The sequence below is a fragment of the Camarhynchus parvulus genome, chromosome 1 (assembly GCF_901933205.1).
Source record: "Camarhynchus parvulus chromosome 1, STF_HiC, whole genome shotgun sequence".
NCBI lineage: Eukaryota > Metazoa > Chordata > Aves > Passeriformes > Thraupidae > Camarhynchus > Camarhynchus parvulus.
Window position 1 is genome coordinate 67,762,003 of NC_044571.1, and position 19,806 is coordinate 67,781,808.

General features: G+C 36.6%; 1 protein-coding gene across 1 annotated transcript in view; it reads left to right on the plus strand.

Moving 5' to 3' along the window:
- N4BP2L2 (NEDD4 binding protein 2 like 2) overlaps positions 1-18,642 on the plus strand; it is a 35,256-nt gene extending 16,614 nt beyond the window's left edge. The window contains exons 8-11 of the mRNA XM_030947115.1: positions 12,081-13,852; positions 16,228-16,313; positions 16,906-16,951; positions 18,488-18,642. Of these exons, the coding sequence (XP_030802975.1) occupies positions 12,081-13,852; positions 16,228-16,313; positions 16,906-16,951; positions 18,488-18,642 (2,059 nt within the window). The remainder of the gene's footprint in view (positions 1-12,080; positions 13,853-16,227; positions 16,314-16,905; positions 16,952-18,487) is intronic.
- The last annotated feature ends 1,164 nt before the right edge of the window (positions 18,643-19,806 follow it).

Genomic DNA, 19,806 nt, shown 5'->3' on the forward strand with positions numbered 1-19,806 from the left:
AGTTAGGATGAATCAATTCAATATTAATAGTGGATATAATTCTGTAAAACCATCTTGCATTCCTAATTTTGGCATAGCCAATGTAATCTGTTTAGCACATAACAAAGAATGAGCCAGCATGGAGACTAACTTACTGCTCTTTTTCTCTTAAAAAAATTATGAATTTGTAAGTGTTCACTTTGCCTTTTTTCTAACCGCTTGTTGTATTAATAAAATACATTTGTGTTCAGTATTGTTGAAGTAGTTCAATGCAACAGTTTATATTTTCAGGCTTGTAGGATTTTGTACAGATGAGCATTATTGCTACCCTGCTAGCTGAAATAATGTAACTACTCTTGACTTCCTTACAACTGAATGACCAAACATTGACTAGGAAATTTTGTCAAGAACATGAGTATATAATGAAAAGAATTTAGATGGTTATCTACTACTCATTTTGTGTCACAGTATCAGAATTTTGAAAATTGCAAAGCCAGCATATTTTTTTAATTGTAGACAATTTTTTAATAGGCCCTAAAAATTACTTTGTCAGTGAAGTCTGAATACCATGAGAGCTGAAAATCCAGGTATATGATGAAGTATCTTTCTGTGGTTTTCTACACCTATTGTGCAAATTTATGTTTTAATTATTTTAAAACAGAATTTAAAATGTCTCACTAGCACATGCATTGTTAATATATTGAATTATGTGTATGTGTAGAAAAGAGGATTCCCCAACTATATTAATTATCTTCCTTTATTGTCTATTATTTGTATCAAGTATTTACTGTATTTTAGTTTTCATTGTTATTTTTTTCCATGTCTCACAAGAATCATGGATATCATTGTAAATGCTCAGTAATACTTCAATTATGCTGAAGTTTTTATATTTAAACATGAAAGCACATTTCAAGTGTGGGGAAGATAAAAAGGTTTTAGACTTATTTACTCTATTTTACTGTAAGCTATAACACGATAAAATTTATTGAGGCTTATGTAATATTCACACAGTGCTAAGGCATGGCAAAAAAAGAGCTGATTACTGAAGATTTAAATGGGGTTGTTTAGCAGTATTTATTTGAATAGGTAATAATTTGTACTATTCTAAGATGGTGCAGCTTTTCTTGTGATACCTTTTTAATTATCGGTGCATGGGAGTGGTTTTGCTGTGCAAAGCATGCTGATCAATTGGCCTGCAGTTTGAAAAGGACACTTAATGAAGGGAAGCTTTGCAATTCGTGTATCAAACCTTTGTAAATTGCTTCATCTGTACAGCTGTATTCTAAGGTAAGTACAGTGACATGGTAGGTGAAAACTACTGGAATTACTGTCAGTGTAACACTTCTGTTTCATGGTATAATCATATTTTATGAGGATATGACAGTCACGGATGATAGACTTCTATCTCAGAAGTTGATTTTACACTATACTCTTTATAGTTAAAAAATTATGTGAAATACATGTTACAGGTACTGAATTTCTCATGCCCTCAAAACCAAGGAAAATTAGTTATTTGGTCAAAATGTGCAAGAAATGTAAGAACTTGCTGCTTAGCTGGACAGGGGATCTGAAAATTCTTACTGTCTGTACTTTCTGTTCAGTACTTCTGTTGATGATGATATTGTAACTAGAATGAAGGTTTCCCATTGTTCACCTTTTAAATAAATTGCTAGTTCATCACATTTCATGAAATTATAATGTCAGATTGTTTTTTTTTAATTTAACTAATGCATAGAGCCTTATGCTCTAAGTGAAAATCCTAAGTTTTTCCTGCATACTTGAAACTAGTGGGATGTTTGGTAAGTAAATTTAACAGTTAACTTTTCTAAGCTTGAAATTTAAATGAAAATTAATTTGTTGAACATACATAAATTGGTTCATTCTCAAGGCATCAATATAGCAGACCACTTAGCATCAGCTGTATAGGAAAAAGTGCTTCTAGTTTTACTGCTTCATCTAAGCTGCTGTTTCCTGGTTCATTGGTTAATATCCTGAATTACCAAAAGTTTTCATCAGCATTCTTTGGGCGATGTAGTTTTCTTATTTTAATTTCATATAGATAAGAAAAAAATTACCACCCCAAGACCAAACCCTGAAAAACCTGTGTGCTGGTTTTGGGTGGGATAAAGTTAGTTGTTTTCAGAATAGCTCGTCTGGGACTGTGTTTTAGATTTGCCTGGAAGCAGTATTGATAACACAGGGGTGTTTTTGTTACTGCTGAGCGGTGCTTACACAGCATCAAGGCCTTTCTGCTCCTCACAGAGAGTTGGGAGGGGACAAAGCTGGGACAGCTGACCCCGGCTGACCAAAGGGAGATCCCAGACCTTATGGCATCACACCTGGTATATAAAGCTGGAGGAAGAAGGAGTGAGGGGGTTTGGAATGGTGGTGGTTGTCTTCTGAAGTAACAGTTCCATGTGATGGGGCCTGGCTTTCCTGGGAGATGGCTGAACAGCTGCCTGCCTGTGGGAAGTGGTGAATGAATTCCTTGTTTTGTATTGCTTGCATGTGCAGTTTTTGCTTTACCTCTTAAACTGTCTTCATCTCAAACCATGAGTTTTCCCACTTTTATCCTTCTCATCCTCTTCATTCTATCAGGAGAGAGTTGAGTGAGGGGCTGTGTGGGGCTGAGGTGACAGCTGGGGATAAACTGTGACAACCTAGTGTAATACTGCTAATTTTTTGTGATGTTAAATTATCTCCTGTGAGGTATCCTCTCTTCTGTTCTTGTAGCCATACCCTCTTGAGGTTCAATTTAGTTTGCCATGATGCATAACTTTTTAAGCTTTTTGTGTTTAAGAAGAAGGCCTAGATTTCATCTGACATCTGTCTCTTGAAACCTTTTGCAGAGATGGTTGTTTCTCTGCTAATAAATCACTGAAAACAAGGCTTTCTCTAGCTAAGACCCATAACATTTATATTTATTGTTTGTGTGTCTTTCCTGTTGTAATTTAGACTGTTGGTATTTTCTTCTTTTAGCTGAACAGTAAGTTTCATTCTCAGTGAATTAGAAGAATTCTCACATTCATGTGTGGCATGTAGTTTTAACTGCTGCTTTCTAGCAATCATGTTCTCTGGAGGAAATGTTTTTGCTCAGTGCTGGTACATCATGGAGATGAGGTGACTAGGTATATGTTGAGACTTCAAAAGAGCAGACACATGTATTACAATTTCCTGTAAAAAGCATTAAAAAGACAGTGTTGAAATGAAATTGAAAGTAAGCCCTCATTTTAAGTGATCAGATGTTTCATGTGGATCAGATGTAGAAATATTTCCCTTTGGGGTTTCTAGATTGATGCTTGTCTCATTTTAATGTTTATGTTCTTGTCCTTTTGAAATAAGAGCAAGAGCAGAGAATAAAGCTCTCTATTAATATCCTAGGTGAAAATCTTGTACATCAATAAATTTGTTATGGTTTTTTTTTTTCTTTTTATAGGCCAATTGGTTGAAATTAGCTTCAAATCTACTTATTTTGAGATCACAGGAAAAAGAAGTGTGAAAACATAATTGGTCTTATTTTGAAAAAAGGTAACAGTTTATCAAGGTCTAATCATCTCAAATTTGTCTTAATTTATTACTGTAGTAATGAAGAAGCTGCAAATGGTGGTTTTGGGTTGAGGTATGCTGTCAGTGTAATTGTAGATCAAGGATAATAAAAGCATTGAAGTATTTTGTCTGGAATTGGTCTTTGCAGTTTCCTTTAGCTGATAGTGCTGCTGCTTCATTTCTCTGGTAGGCAGGCAGTCCTTGACCATGTCATGTGTACCTTACTGATTTATAGTGTTCTTGTAACAATATCACGTTGTGCCAAGCCAGAATATATCCATGAAAACCCAAAACAAAACAATCAGTTGTACTTGCAGTCTTTTTAATGATGTTAAATTTTTTGTTTTGTTAATCCAATCTAAACTACTGATTTTTAAAAAGGCTGAATTCTCTTGGGTCATATTGTTTAACCTCTTTCTAAATTGCTAACAGACTAAGAAATGCTGCTTTAGTTTACTGAGTAAACATTTGCTTATTTCAAGGGATGTATTGTATCATGTACAAATCAGTCTTAGTCATAGGCCTATAATCCTGTGTGGCTGTTATATTATTCATAATACTTTTAGGGTTTTTTTTTCCTTTATTCATTAGCTTTAGGTCTGGGTAACATCTATTATAGGTTATAATAGTCTATGAGAAATTACTGAACAGTTTATCTCACATCTTGGTCTTAACCATTAATAGTTTCTGAAGGCCCATGAACCTGGCTTAGGAGTGGATGGACTGTATTACTTTCCCCCATTTAACGTTTTTCCTGATAGCCTGCAAGATGGATACAGTGCTTTTCAGGGACTTTGACAACAAAAGTATAGACATGGAATAGTCTGCCCGAAGCAGGTCAGGTCTGTATGTCTGAGCTGCATTTGTGGCTCTTTGCAGGCATTTGCTACATGTGCTAAATGCTCAATGAATATTTAGCATTATCCTTCACTTTATAGAGACTGTGTTTATGGCAGTGCAGCAAAAATTCGTTATGTAGGATTATAAATTGAGTTCTTTGTATGCAATATGTGGATGGCAGAGCATTGTGTTTCATTCTGTTACTGCTTTGTTCCTGCAGTCTATAATGAGTTCTTGAGTCTAATAATTAATACCTAGGTGCCTTTCTTGGTCCTAGGTCTAGGTCCTCTTAGATGAGAAGCAACAGGTGGAGGTTGCAACATGGGCAATTTGTATTGGATAGTGGCTTGTGTAATCTCATCCTTGGAATATTCAAAACTTTTATGGGCAAGGCACTGAGCAATGAGATCATGATAGTGCTTTGAGCAGAGGTTGGACCATGTGATCTCCAGAGGCCCTTTCTGACGGAAGTTATTTGATTATAAATGATGGAGTGAGAGCAGTGTCCAGAATATCAGAAGAGTTAGCCCTTACCTATCAGAGCAGAGTTTTAAGTCACTAATGGAAGTACTGCCTGGTCTCAAGGTTTTGGATGCTGGCTTGATGCTGTTCTTATTCTCAGGTGGATACTGTTTCTGCCTTTAACTAGCAGCAAAACTGGCTGTACCCTTTATTCTGGATATGTTGTTTCATAGCTGTGTTGGCAGAGTTGCTCACAGGTTCCTGACAACACATTTAGCTGCTCTCCCTCAGTGTCCATTTGTTAGCTGTATGGTCTTTCCAGAACTGGAAAATAATAGTATATATTGGTGCTTCTCTGAAGTAATTTTTTATTCTCTGTCCAAAGACAAATTTCTATTGATGCTCACTAAATTACAGAATTGAAAGACAGTTTTCTGCACCTATTCATCCCCAACACTCTAGGAATAATACAGGGCTATTTTAAAAAAACTAGTCATCTTTAAGGGGGTAATTCATCATGTCTTTTGTATATCTCTAGCCCTTTGGTAAAAGATATTTGAAAAGGAAAATGAATAAATACCAAAGTGTAGTATGTGGAAATAGTAAAATTTGGATGCTAGCATGACGAAGTATGGAGATTTGTTGGAAAAGGTGTAATAATGTCCATGGAATTATGCATTTTAACTGACTGCTCTGTGGTTCTCAGTATTTCATAGAGCATTTGAGATGCACAGAATGAGTGCAACAAGTGGAACAGATGTTCTGAATAGCAACATTGTCTGCAGTTACCAGTATTTTAATGTTGCTATAACCTAGGCTAGAGGCTGGTTGCTTAATATTGCTGATACTGTTTTCTTTTACCGTTTTCCTCTTGTAACTCCCCCCTCTCCCTTTTTTGTTTATTCTGTAACTGCCTTTTTCTCATCTGAGTCCTGTGTGTTTTTTAGTGCAGTTGTTGTCTTCATAACTCTGGATCCATCTCCTCCTTCCCTTTTCTTCCCTTCATTATAAACTTGTGTGGAGAGCTATACCTTATTCTCTAACTTTTTAAATGCTTCCAGTCCCTTGCTGATGTAAAAGCTGAGCATATAGAAACCCACCCCCTAAGCTATTTGAATTTTTTTTTTTTGTTCAGTTAAAATCTGTTGTCTTTCATTGAAAGTTCCTAACAGGGAATAGTTTATTACTTATCTCGAGATATTTAAATCTGCTCTCATTATGCCCCTATTGCTTCCTCAGTCTCCCACCCGTATTTTTCTTCAACTTGATTCCGCTTGTGTCTCATCTCAAAATTCATTTTACATTTGTTTTTGGTGTGAATGTGCATTGGTAAGAAAGGTCAGTACTTCCCCCTGTAAATCTAATTTTTACTTTTAAAACCCTTTTGTTGTACTTGCTTATCTTTACATCCTGTTACAATGTCTGTCATCTGTGTTCAGGTGCTAGGATGATGTATCACAGGGTGTGGGTCTTTTTATTTTCTGGTTAAAATATTTATTTATTTATTGGAACAGTAACTTTAGAGTGCATGGCAAGATGATTGATACTGTATTTGCAGTGCATAACATTGTCATTGGTGCCCATCAAGTTCCCTTCAAAGGACTAAATGTGGCCAGATCTTGAAACTGATTCTCTGAGCCTTCATGGGGGAAAGGCTGATGGTGAAACTGCAGGGTTCTTTCTCTGTATTGTAAGTACATCCCCTTAAGGTATAATTAGATCACTTGGAGTGTTTCTTGTTGTCCTTTTTTTTCACCTTAACGTGCTTTTTAACACCAAGTCATACTTAATAGTGCAGAAAAATTCAGTCAAAGAAAAAATGGCACCTCTTCTCCATCTGTTGGCATCCATTAGTCCATCTATTTCTGGGGGAGTTATGTTTCTCTTCTCAGTTTCAAATTGTGTCAGGTGAGATATTTATGGCATCTAGAAGAGGTTGAAACAGCTTGTTTTTCACTTGTTCAGAAAGTAGGTGTTTCATAGTAGGCACAAGTATATTCAGTACATAAACATGTTTTAAACAGTATATTCAGGATTGATTTCTTTAATCTTGATCAACATAGACTATGACTAAGGAGCCAAATTAGGACATTTAAATCATAAGACATTCATTACTTTCGTGAACCAGGCAGGACAAAAATCAGTAAAGTCATCTCACCTGAAATTTCTATGGAGTGAACAGACTGTCATTTGAAACTGAATTGCTGTTATCTCAGGAACGTGGGGGTTTTGGTGGGTGGGTTGTTTGGCTTTTTAACCTTAGAAAGCAAAGTGCTTGCCCTTTGCCATGTATTTGATTAAATGAACAGCTTCTAAAGGCATGCTTTAATCAGACCAATTGCATGCTATTCTCCATGTACTCTCTAGATCAAGGTCTTTTGTGTCTGAACTATAACAGGGCAGCAGTCTGACTGATAATACATTGCACAGAACTGTATATACATCATTCCTGTACAAAGATTGGACCAGCTCTTTGAGCATTGTGATTAGTTTATTTTATAAAGTTACTTAAATCTCACCACCAGTGGCAAAGCTGTTGAGAGACAAAGGAATAATAAATACTGAGTTACTGATTTAATTCAGTTAGTAGGATCTTTACTGATTTGGGGCAGAGAGAATTAATTTGCAACACTAATGTGTAAACATTTCTCGCAAATAATTTGTAGTGAATTTCCTTGCTGTGAGGCAACCTGACATGTTGCTGCTGGAGGTACTCACATGTTCCCACCAACCACTTCTTTGTCTTAGCCAGACACTTTTTTTTCTTTTTTGCTTTGGAGAGTTAAATGAACATAACAACAAAGTATGTACTTCTTTTCTTTTGATGCAGGGTCAAGGCAGGTGAATCCACCTGCAAGGAGAGTGGTAGAGCCAGCAAAAGATCATAGTGGAAGTACAAGGGCATCGTCTGGAGCAAAGCAGGCAAGGGTGACAAAGACTGTTTCTTCAGCAGCAAAGTGCTAAGTTGAATACTCAGATGTCTAATGGAATTTCAGCTTTCAGGAAACCCAGTAATGCTGGCAAGTTTTGTGGTTTTTTCCAGGTGCTTGATCACCTGATAATATAACCCAATTTTCCATTTGGTTTTGCAGAACTAGATCTTTATCACTCATTTCAGTGCTAAAGGCAAGATATGTAACAAAAAGGCTGGTACCTTGGCTTTTTATTTTTTCATTCCAAAATTATAACTTCAATTTTTAGTTGTTTCTGAAGCAAAATTAGGTCACGAGGAATTTAAGAATGTATTTGGACTTACCAGATGGGGAAAGTGAAGTGTATCCCAGTAAATGCCATCTTAGGCAAGTTGCTCTGCTGTAATTTTCATGTTGAAAACACAGTCCAGAGACTTTGGAGATTAATGATGGCATACATTTCTGAAAGATCCTGTACCTCATTGCTAAATGTCATTCAGAATTGGATTTTAAATTTATCTCCATCTTGCCTGATGATTAGGAAACATTTCTTTACTGGTTGTCAAGCACTGAACTGGCTGCCCAGGGAAACGGTGGAGTCACCATCCCTAGGGGTATTTAATGGACATGTAAATGTGGCACCTGGGGACATGGTTTAGTAATGGACCTGACAGTGCTGAGTTAATGGTTGGACTCAATGATCTCAGAGACTTTTTCCAACCTAAATGACTCTATGATTCATTACAGCAGTAACTGCAGGCATTTTTCTATGTCAAGCAGACATCAGATTAGATGCATGCTGGAGGTAAAGTCTGTACAATTGCAAATAAGTAATTCTTTTGGTTTTGCCATTTTTCAGCAAAATGTGACTAATTGCTTTAGATTAATTAGTTAGTATGTTCTACTTCAGTGAAAATGCATTTGTTTCTCCAGTTGAAAGTGTTGTCTGAGCACTGACTCTCAATCAACCTGGTCAGTGCTACTTTGAGAAGTAGGATGCAACCTTAAAGTCACATGTAACAGAGTTATGGCAAGAAGCTTTTAGTATTGACTGAACAGTCAATACTGAGAAATTTAAAAGTGTTACAGAAGGGGAATTCCTATTTCAACAAAGATACCATTATATTTTTTCAGGTCTTTTTATTACTAACCAGGTTTCTAAATACATAATATGTAGCAAAATTTAAATACCAGCTGAAATTGCACCTTTTTTCTTTTCCTTTTGCATGTGTTGTATGCCTTTAATAGCAGCTCACTAGCAAATGTCTCTGTAAAGAAAAGAAGTCTGTCTCCATGCTGGTTCTTGCATTTTCTCAGTGGTTGTGTGCCATATGGTTTTACAGTAAAAGAAACTCTCTAAAGTCATGTAAGGTGGACTAAAAGAGGAGGAACAAAGTTAATCTTATGAAAACTAGTAGACAATTAGCTTAATTGACTGCAAAAACTTTAACATGATGCGGGGTTATACCCCAAGCAGGAAATTTTAGCTAAGCCATCACAGTGCATTAGAATATTTCCTTGCAGTAGTATTTTCTTAGAATAAATTCAAAAACAAAAGTTATCCAGAACCATTAAGTATAATACATTTTATTGTTCTATACTTAATAGTTCATCACTTTCCTTGTTGCTTTAGTCCTTTCTTTAGGAAATTCATATCTTTATAAAACTAATTTCCTTGAACTGTTATAAAACTTCTATATTTCCAAACCACAGGAATTACATAGTTGTATTTATGATGAATGTCACTATTCATGGTTATATCCAGGTGTACTAAATCATCATCCTGGGTCAACATTTGTATTTGTTATTATTTTGACATGCAACAATTTCAATGCAGTAATAGCTGTTAGTTTTTCTGGATCATCCAGGGGATTCTTTTCCCATTATTTGGTGGGTGTGGTTTTTTTCTGTTCTTGCATTCTGAAGTGAATCCCATTCAGTGTGATTTTCCATCCTGATTCAGAATTAATAGTAAGGAGACTAAGAAAATGTGCAGACCTTTAAGACTTTTTCTCTCATTTCTGCAATTCTGATGCAACATCCCAGCCTAAGCGAGTTTCTGTCAGCATTGTCCTGAAAGTGTTGTCAGATGTGTCAGGGGACAGACATCAGAAACATGCTTGCACCAGTATTAGGGAAGTTAATTTCCAGCAGCAGCAGTGCAAATTTACATCTGGGAGAAGTAAGTAATAAGCAAAGTTTAGCTACAATAATATCGAGGCTGGAAAAGTTCATTCCTTTCCTGTGCCAGTGCTGTAATGGATAATTTAGTTGTCGTTTTTGCAGTTGTTCTGGCAGCACAAGGACTTCTAGATACAACAATAAATTCTTCTTGGAACTGGTGCACAGGTCTGATGTTTTATTCCCCACTACATTAAAAACAGTTAAATTTGAGAGATTATTTTCTATTTCACTGGTAAGAGGATTTATGAATCAGAAAACTCCGGAGAATTTCCTTGTCTAAAACCAGTTTCAAGTTATGAATTTTCTTCACCAAAGATGAAAGTTAATGTCAAGATTTAAGATATAATCTTGGATTAGTATATGATTTCTGCATATGTGGGCTATATGTAAGAAAGTAATATCTCCAGCTACCTATTGCAGGTACTTCACTTTAATATAATTTATTTCAATAGACAAATAAGATCTATTCAATCCTAAAACTTTGGCATCCTATGTATCTCTTTCTGGAGAGATAGGAGGAATGTTGCTGATTATGGAGTGTATTGTGAACAGAATTCAACATGGTGTGGACATTCCCATGTAAACCATAGGGCACTGTATCAAAAATACACAGATGTGGAAAAGGGGAAGTCAATTTTCATTACTTGGAGAAAAGCACCATTTGAACTTAAATGCCAACAGTTGAAGAAAATCCCATTTCTTAGTAGGATTTCTTATCTGGATGGTATTATAATGAAATAAATTTCTTGTGCTTTCCGACAAGACCACTATGGAGATCTGTAGTGCCCCTTGCACCGATATCAAGGCACCAAGACTTTTGAATCCTGTTGCAGTCAACAAACTTCATTGCTATGCTGAGAAGGCTGCTGATGTCCTTTGCACTCAGAGAATTAGGAGGGTTTGCTCTGTAGAGTTCAAATTAAGGAAGAACTTAAAAGAGACTAACAGTAGATAAATTTAAGAATCAATAAAAGGTAAAGATAGATTCCCATAGGATTCCCATTAGTTCCCAGTCTGCCTCCTAGTGATCAGCTTTCCCTCTACACCCTTTTATAGTTTGTTTTGTATTGTTTCTCTCAAGAATTTCAGAATACTGTACTTAATAAAGCAGGTAATTTTACATACACATTCCTCAAAATCAACTAATTTTACCCTATAATTCTAGCTGCTGCTTTGCCTTAGCGTATTGTGTGAAGTACCATCGCAAACAAAGACTTTCAGAAAAGTGAAGAATTACAGAAAAGGAACATGTCTTTGGTACAAAGATTTATCAATCACAGCTCTAAAAACTTCATCTCTCTGAACAATTGAAAAGGGAGATGTTAGGTTCCTGGATGGAATCCTAGACTGGGTTTTTCTTACAAGTTTTCATTTCAGGGTTAGTTAGCTGATGGGCCAATGTCAAGATTTCAGAGAAGTCAGGGCTGCTTTCTGTTACATTTGATGAGAAATTCAGACAAAATAAATAAGACTTCTGAAAAGAGCTACGAAATTAACTGTAAACATGTCATTTTTCCTACATCTTATTTTTTCCACAGTGTATTATTTTGTTGGTAATAAAATATGAAATATTTCTTCCAAATATTTATGATTCAACACTTAATATACTGAACAGCAATTATCAGGGTTCCTGTAGTCACTGTAACATTACATTATTTGGATTTTGTTTTGAAATGAGTATGTTTCGAATTTGAGTATTTGATCTTAATGGATGACATTGTCCTCTGCTTTGTACCTTTCAGCTCCACACACAGCATTTACTGAAATTTCAGAATAGCACCAACTTTTTCAGGATCTATTATTCAAACATCATGCTAGAAAGGCATCTAGAAATACAATGTTTGGTCTAACGATGATTTGTGATACTGTTTGTAAAGCAAAGTTATTGAGGTGGCAGCTGGGTTTACTTAAATGGATTTAAGTGTTCAGGATTGTCCTGAATTGTATTGATTAAGCATTTGTTTAACCAATAGAAGGTGTCATCTGAGATATTATCAACTGAAAAATGCAGATATTCTGTGTTTGATCATCATAGTAACGTAAAGTACCTATTCTTCAGATTGATCACCATGAATATGTTATTGCTCTAAGTTAGTGGGGGCTTGGTTTTTTAATTTGTTTGGGGTTTTACATTTGATCTTTTTTGTTTTCACATAGGGAGAAAATTTTAAGCAAGAACCCCGGATTCCTGTTAATAAAAGCAAAGCAGAAGAAAAAGAGAAAAAGAAACAAAACAATGAAAAGCAATCACACAGAAATTACAAAGAAAATGTTATGTGGAGTAGCTCATCATCCAATTCCAGGTGACCATGATGGATCAGAAAGTGAAGAGGATAACTTGGGAGAAGAAAACAAAAAATCAACGTGTACATTCAGCAAAGGCCCAGAGGATCCAGTAAGAGTTTGTGAAGAGCAGCCTAAGAGTAGTGATGAAAGCGTAAAAGAAGCTGTAGGGGTTTCAAGAGAGAGTTTTCTGGTTGCTGTGCCTGAGGTCACAGTGATGTCAAATAGTGCATGGAAAAATGAATTGCCTGTAGAAGGTGACAGTTTGCTTTTAAGAGATGTAAAACCTTTTTGTACTGAAAACCTAACCAAAAATGCATTAGATGAAAAGGAAGCAAAGCAAAGGCAAAAAGACAACCTCTGCAGTTTCCTAGCAATAAGCAATGATAAAAATTCTGTCCAGGAAACAGAAGACATTTCTGAAGACCATGATATGTCATTGTTAAGCACAGAAAACAAACTGGGATCATGCCAAATTACATGTGAACCTGACTTGGAAGCCAAGGGGGTAAGTTTAAACAGTGAAGAAAAAGAAATCTCTCAGTATTGCAGTTCGAATATACTTGATACTGTGCCTGATAACACAGAGGGCAAATGTCCATTAAAAGCAGAAGAAACTACCTCCAATGCTTGGGCTTTTTTTTCAATTAATTTATCTACTGAGGAGTTGCAGATGGGCTTCAATACTCAAGTTTCTCTCTCTCCTTGCTCTGAGGATAAATGTGTAAGTGAACAAAAATCTCAAAAAGTGAGGAAACCTGAACAGACTCACATGAACAGTTCAGCAGAGCTAAACTGCTATCAGTCAAATGAGGGATTGGTAAAGGAAAACCATAGTGAAACAGAAACTGAGGAAGTTGGCAATGTAATAAGCAATGGTCTGTCTGCATCTCCAACTGGTGAAGTGCACTTTGATTCCCTAGTGGAAGCCAGGGCTGCCTTTGTGCAGGGTTCAAGTGAAATAGATATGCCAATAAATGATGCTACACCAACTATACTGAAGAGGAAGAGATACAGGAGAATTGTCAACTTAGCACCAAAGTTTAACCTACCAAGACAGATCTTTGCTCACACAGAGGAAGGGAAGGACATCCCGGTAAGAGAAGATATTCCACAAAACAGTGTTTTAGAAGTCAGGCAAAAATACTTTCTAAGCAAGAACTGTGGAGAAGCACGCGAACAGGACCATGCATTGCAGGAATATTCCTCACCCACTCTGGATGCAGATGCTCTGGTACATAATATTTCTTACATTCATTCAGGACCATGTTCTCCTATATCAAAATATGCCTGCAGGGTTTGTGTAGATTCCAAGACAAAGGAGGAGCAAGCTACAACTCTTCAGCCACAACAGGTAGTTACTAAAAAAGAGGATGAGGGTGAACATGTTTCTTCAGAGGTTACAAATGGCCAACCAGATAATTTGTCTTCTGTTAAAATTGTTTCTGAGTATCTAGAAGATTGTACTACAATCGCAAGCTGCAGTGAAAATGCAAATGGAGCAGATGACTCTGAGCCACCAAAGGCATCACAGCTTGAAGATTATCAAGATGCAGATGTGAAATGCAGTTTCCTGGGACTTCCCTTATCATTAGGATTTGCTTTTCAACTTGTGCAGCTCTTTGGTTCTCCAGGTCTTCCACTGGGTATAATGCTTTTCTTACTACTCCTATGTAAAACAAAAAAAGCCCACAATCCCCTCAAAACCACAAACAAAAACCAAAGCACTCCCTCCAAACCAAAAAACATATGAAAATACTATGGTTAGAAACTCATTTTTATTGCAGTTTTTAGTTAAATATTAATGCTGTTGAAACAAATCACTGCTATTTTGGTGACAGTTTTTAGTTTGTACCTAAAATCCTTAGTCTCTGTTAAAGGGGCTTTTGGTTTGGCCTTGTACTTGCAGTCTTTTTAGTAACAAAAGTAGACTAACTTTAAATCCAAATGCTTCCTGAATTTTAATATATCCTAGTAAGACTTTTCTGTGTTGATTACAGAACTAAATGATGTTTGAATACATCCTACTGAATGAGACTTTACTGTGATGATTATGGAACAAAATGGAAATGTGGTACAAAATGTGTGCACTTATATAAAGGCTGCATGTTTGGTTTTATATTCCAGATAGCAACATTATTTTTTTAATTGAGTTTTCATACATTCTTACGTGGCTTAGATGCTGTTGAAAAACTTTCCCAAAATCTAACTTGGTTTGAAATTCAATATCAGGCTTACAAGATGTCTTCTGAAAGTGAATGTCTTCTTTTTAAGTGTGCCTTATTAATGTGTCCTAGTGTTGTGTACTTGCCTTCCAGAGCTCCAGTTACCTTATTGTTGTACTTTCAGCTTAATACTTTTAAGTTAGCAGGTAAATTACGAGCAATCCTTTAAAGGAATTGAGTGTGCCGGCCACCATTTCCCAGTATACTGCAGGCTAATGTAATCCCACAGAGCTGTAACCAGTGAAAACACGAGAGTTTTGTTTGGAAGTCACCCTAGAACACCTGCTGAAAGAGACATATTCCCTGTGCATAATGTTTTTCAGCTTCTTGGGTCCAAATTTAGTGGAGAAACTGTAACTTTCATTTAGCCAACAAATAGGATTTAAAAACACAGGGCAGCTTTTCAGTATACATTTACATTTGTTTGTTTCAGTAGAATTTAAAGTTAAGCATAAATTTTCATATGAAAATTTTAATCTGACAGCTGAGGAGTAGCTTATGTCATTTTATCTGCTCAAACTGATGTCAGGATTCTTTGTTGTTTTTTAAAAGTCCATGGCAATGCCATCTGCCAGAACAGTGATGCAAATCATAGGAAGCATTACTTGGCTTTATGTCCCTAAAGGGGGACCTAAAGGACTGCTTTACCTAAATCTGGCACCACACACCAAAGCATTTGCCATATAGAGCTGAAATTAAGCAAAGAAGTACTGTTGATGTCCTCAACTGTTGCATATAAAACATTTTTCTTCTCCAAACTTGATGAATCTTCATACTTGTGATCTTAAATTTTATAATGTTAGAGGGTGTTGGCCATGACTTGAAAACAGGCATCTTCCAAGAAAGAAAGAGAATAACCAGGCATTCAGAAACACTCAGTAGCTTAGTGAACCAAATGTCCTTCTCCTCTGATTCAGTAACAGGTGACATTCTCTGGAACTTAGGCGAGTTTCCTTTGGAATAACCTTCAAGAAATACAAATCCACCCTGATATCTCTCTGAAGCTCTGCCAGCTTGTGACTGCTGACTGCTGGGGTTTTCCCACCAGAATTGTGCCTGGCTGGCCACGTTCTCCTTTGTTATTATTATCCTACAATTCCAAAAATTATCCTGATTTTTTTTGGTGGCATACAGTACATTGACAGGCAACTATTTATTGATGCACACATTTGAGTGGTATTATTTTATAACACTTGGAATTGCAGTCAATCTTTATTGGAATTATTTTGGAGGGGAAATTTTTGGTAAATAAATGTCTTTAGTTATTTATAAATGGAAGATTTAATTGTATGTCTTGCTTGTATGGTTCTTATAAGACTAGAATATATTTCAGACAGTTTTCCTATGAAGAACCTCTTTTCAGCTTCTTAAACGGTGTTAGAGTTAAAACGTTTTAGGAAGCGCTCTACTGATAGTGCACAAATTCTAATAATCAAGCTTTTTAAATTTTAATGGCTGTTATTTAAGTTCCATTTCTTTTAATTTATTGGCTGAAAACTTTGTTTTTCTTGCGTGTGCCTATTTTTAGGGGAGTATGTGGGGGAAATGAAAGTATGGTAGGAAAGTCTTTGTCTAAATAAAGAAACGAAACCCAAATCTCCTTCCCTTTCTTTCCCCTCTTGTGCACTGACCTTAGATTCCAGAAATTCCAAGTTCTGATTTTGCTGCTGGCTCATTTAAATATTTTCTTTTAAAAAAGTTATGTAAATAACGCGTGCAAAAATCGTGATTCAGTGATATATTTTGGCTATGAAGAGATCTGAACATTCAACTGCAAAAAATATTTTCTTCTGCAGAATCCTTGTTGCCAGATGATTATATAGTTCCCCTTGACTGGAAAGTTTCAAAGATGATCTATTTACTGTGGAAGACCTCTGTGGAGGTATGAATTTTAGGGGATTTTGGAAGGCTTTCCAATATTTCAGGTGCAAAGGGGAATTTTTCAGTTCTTTGTTAGTAAATTTGCTCTAATATCCACAATGAGGAGGCAGATGGTTTTTGTCCTCCTCTGAGTATTTCTAAAACCAGATCATTGGCATGGTAGGATTCAGGTTTTAAAAGATCAACTTCAGAAGTGTATGCAACTACTAGTTAAAAAAGGGTGAAAAAACTTTGATACCTGTGTCTTGACCTGACCTATGTTCATTAAGTACAAGCTACCATCATTCAGATGTTTTCTGTCTTATAGTTTTCTCTCATCATCTGAGCAGACCTCATCCTCCATCACCTCTGCTAGAGCTGCAGCAGAGAAGTTACTCTGCGTGACTGTGGGCAAATTAATTCTCTTTGTCTAGCTGGGAAGTGTTAACTTATAAATTACTTTTTTTCCTTGTAGAGTAGTGGAAATCAGGAAAATCCTGATTACAATGAACTAGTTGTTATAAAATAAAATAGAGCATGGACTTTGTTCTTGCCCAAAATAACATCTCTTGTCACATACTTTCTTTTTGCTGGACTAATGTTATCTATTTTAGGAAAAGCAGAAACCAAACGGATTGCAGAATGAAGATGGCTTGACTGGTAAGTCTATTCTGTGATACAAAAACTGTATAAAATTCTTCTTTTCAATGGGTTTTTGTTACCAATTAGTGATAACACTCCTCTTTGTGCAAAAGCACGATGATGTGATGAATGAATTTATGCTGCCGTTGATCATGTCCATAGTCGACAGAGCTATGGTTGCTGTCATCACTTAATTTTTCCTCATCTAAGTGCTAAAATTGCCTTATAAAGTTTCCTACATTGAAACATTCCAATAATTAGCTCAAGTTTATCCATTCTAGATCAAAGTCGTGTTTACCATTATATAGTCTTTCTTGAGACTTCATTTCCCTGAAAGGTTGAGTATCTTCAAGTTAATTAAACTTCATTATCACTGAAAGTTGGCAGCATAATAATAGAACCATGGAATTATTTAGGTTGGAAAAGACCTATAAGGTCATTGACCCAACCATTAACCCAGCACTGCCCAAGTCTGTCCCTCAGTGCCACATCTACCCACTTTTTGAACACTTTGGGAAATGATGATTTCACTACTTCCTAGGCACCCTGTTCCAATGCCCAGCCACTCTTTCAGTGAAGAAATTTTTCCTAATATCCAATCTAAACCTCCCCAGTGCAACTTAAGGCCATTTCCTCTTGTCCTGACATTTGTTATCTGGGAAAAGAAACCAATCCCCACCTGGCTACACCCCTCTTTCAGGCAGTTGTAGGGAGCAATAAGGTCCCCCCTAAGTCTTTTCTCCAGGCTAAACAACACCCCCAGCTCCCTCAGCTGCTCCTCATCAGACTTGTGCTCTAGACCCTTCCCCAGCTCCACTGCCTTTCTCTGGACATGCTCCAGCACCCCAGAGTCTTTTGATAGTAAGGGGCCCAAAACTGAACCCAGAACTTGAGGTGTGGCCTCACCAGTGCCGACTACAGGGGGACAATCACTGCCCTGGTCCTGCTGGCCACACTATTGCTGATACAGACCAGGATGCCACTGGCCTTCTTGGCCACCTGGGCACAGCTGGCTCATGTTCAGCTGCTGTCAAACAGCACTTGGGGTCACACACCTGGGCAGTAAGAGATATCAGGGCTCATGTGAAGCTCTGGACTTCTGCATGCATTAATTCCTGGAGTGTGGAAGTTATGAGATAAGGTTGCTCATTGTCTTTTTCTGTGATTTCCATATTAATGCACTACAATTTCACAGGTTCTCTAACAAGTTTAAAAATACACAACAGTAGTTGCTTGAAAGCTGGTAGAATTTGCTGTCTAAAAGAGGAGAGAAGTTTCTCTATTTTAGGAGAAACACTGCCTCTCCAAAAGCAGCCTAAGAGTGGGAATAGACGCATGCATGGGTGTTGTCTTTCACTCTGCACCCCTATGAGAGACAAAACAGAAAGATTTCATTCATTTTATAAGGCTTTTAGGATGCAAAAATCATGAAGATTCTGGTAAAATAAAAGCTTGTTCTAGAAATACTCTTATCTTGACACAACAGAAATGAGAGACTATGTAAGGTAATTTCAGGTGGTTTTGGCTGCAGTTTGTAATTTCTTTATTTTTTAGATGATATTATTAATCTTGAAGATCTAAATAAAAATCCCCAAGACAATAAAGACTCTTCTGAAACACTATCAGACATGGAGCTATGTCAAGATATGATAGAGGAGAACATCATAACCTGCACTGGCTGTCTGGATGCTGCATTTCATCAGTCATGAGTGACTGTCTTAAATTCTGCATGAACAAACAGGTAATCACTCACCTTGTGAATATTTTACTCTTTTATTATATTTAACCAAATATCTTTTTATTATACTTGACCAAACATCTAAAGAATATTGTTTGTTATAATTTTTAAGGTGCATTTAGAATCCTCCAATTTACTTGGGTTTTAACTGAGTTAGGGTTGAGGGTTGTTCAGATTTTGTTTCTTTCAAGCCTGAATGGGGAAAAGAGAAGGCAGTATTTTGTTATTAAAGCCATATGATTTTATTTTTTCTCTGAAATCTAAAACATGTGTGGTGAAGTGAAAGCAGCAGGGTAGGATGCCTAAGAGGCGGAATTTATTCCCATTTTGGTTGCTGTGGCAATCTGTAGTGAGTCATCACAGCTCTACTTTCCTTGTCTTTTCAGCATGGAAAGTAATGCTGGCTCCATTAAGGGTCTAATTATGAAAATAACTCTATGAATAATAAAACAGTATTTCACAAATTATGAAGAAGTGGCAGTTCTGCTTTTCAATGGAGAAACAGTAGCAAGAGGTCACAGGAAGACTGTATATTGAAGTGTTAAATTTTCATAAATGTTTTCATTTGGTGTGACAAAGTGTGCTATCATGTTCTTGCTTGTCTCATGAATTTTTGAACCCTTTGGTAACTTGGCAAAGTTTCTTTGGTTTGTTTATGAGAGATATTCTGGGAAGATTGAGATAAAAAGGAAGGATTATGGGTTCCAGCAGGAAAATGCTAGCTTAACTTCTCTATCATTTGCCGTCAGTTGTTCTTTCCAAAATGGAAAATGGATTAATCTGTAGTTTTTAAACAAATAAACTGAGGTACATGGGAATAGAATAATCTACACCATGAGCAAACTGAGCCAGAAAAAGATTCCATATCCTGAGGCCTAAATTGTTCCTATCCAGACATCTCAGGACTGCTGGAATATCATCCACATGGGGTGTGGTCAGGAGGTCTCTGTCACCTGGTGCCCTGTGTCTGACCTGACCATGCCTCCAGCTGATGGCTGGAACAGGAGTCAAGGAGGTGGGTGTGCACTGTGTTGGAGCTGTTATAAACACAGAAGTTTTCACAGTGGATGTTCATGTCACAGGGGAAGTAGTTGAATAGTTTGGGTTGGAATTGAAACCTCTTGAATGGGGTTTG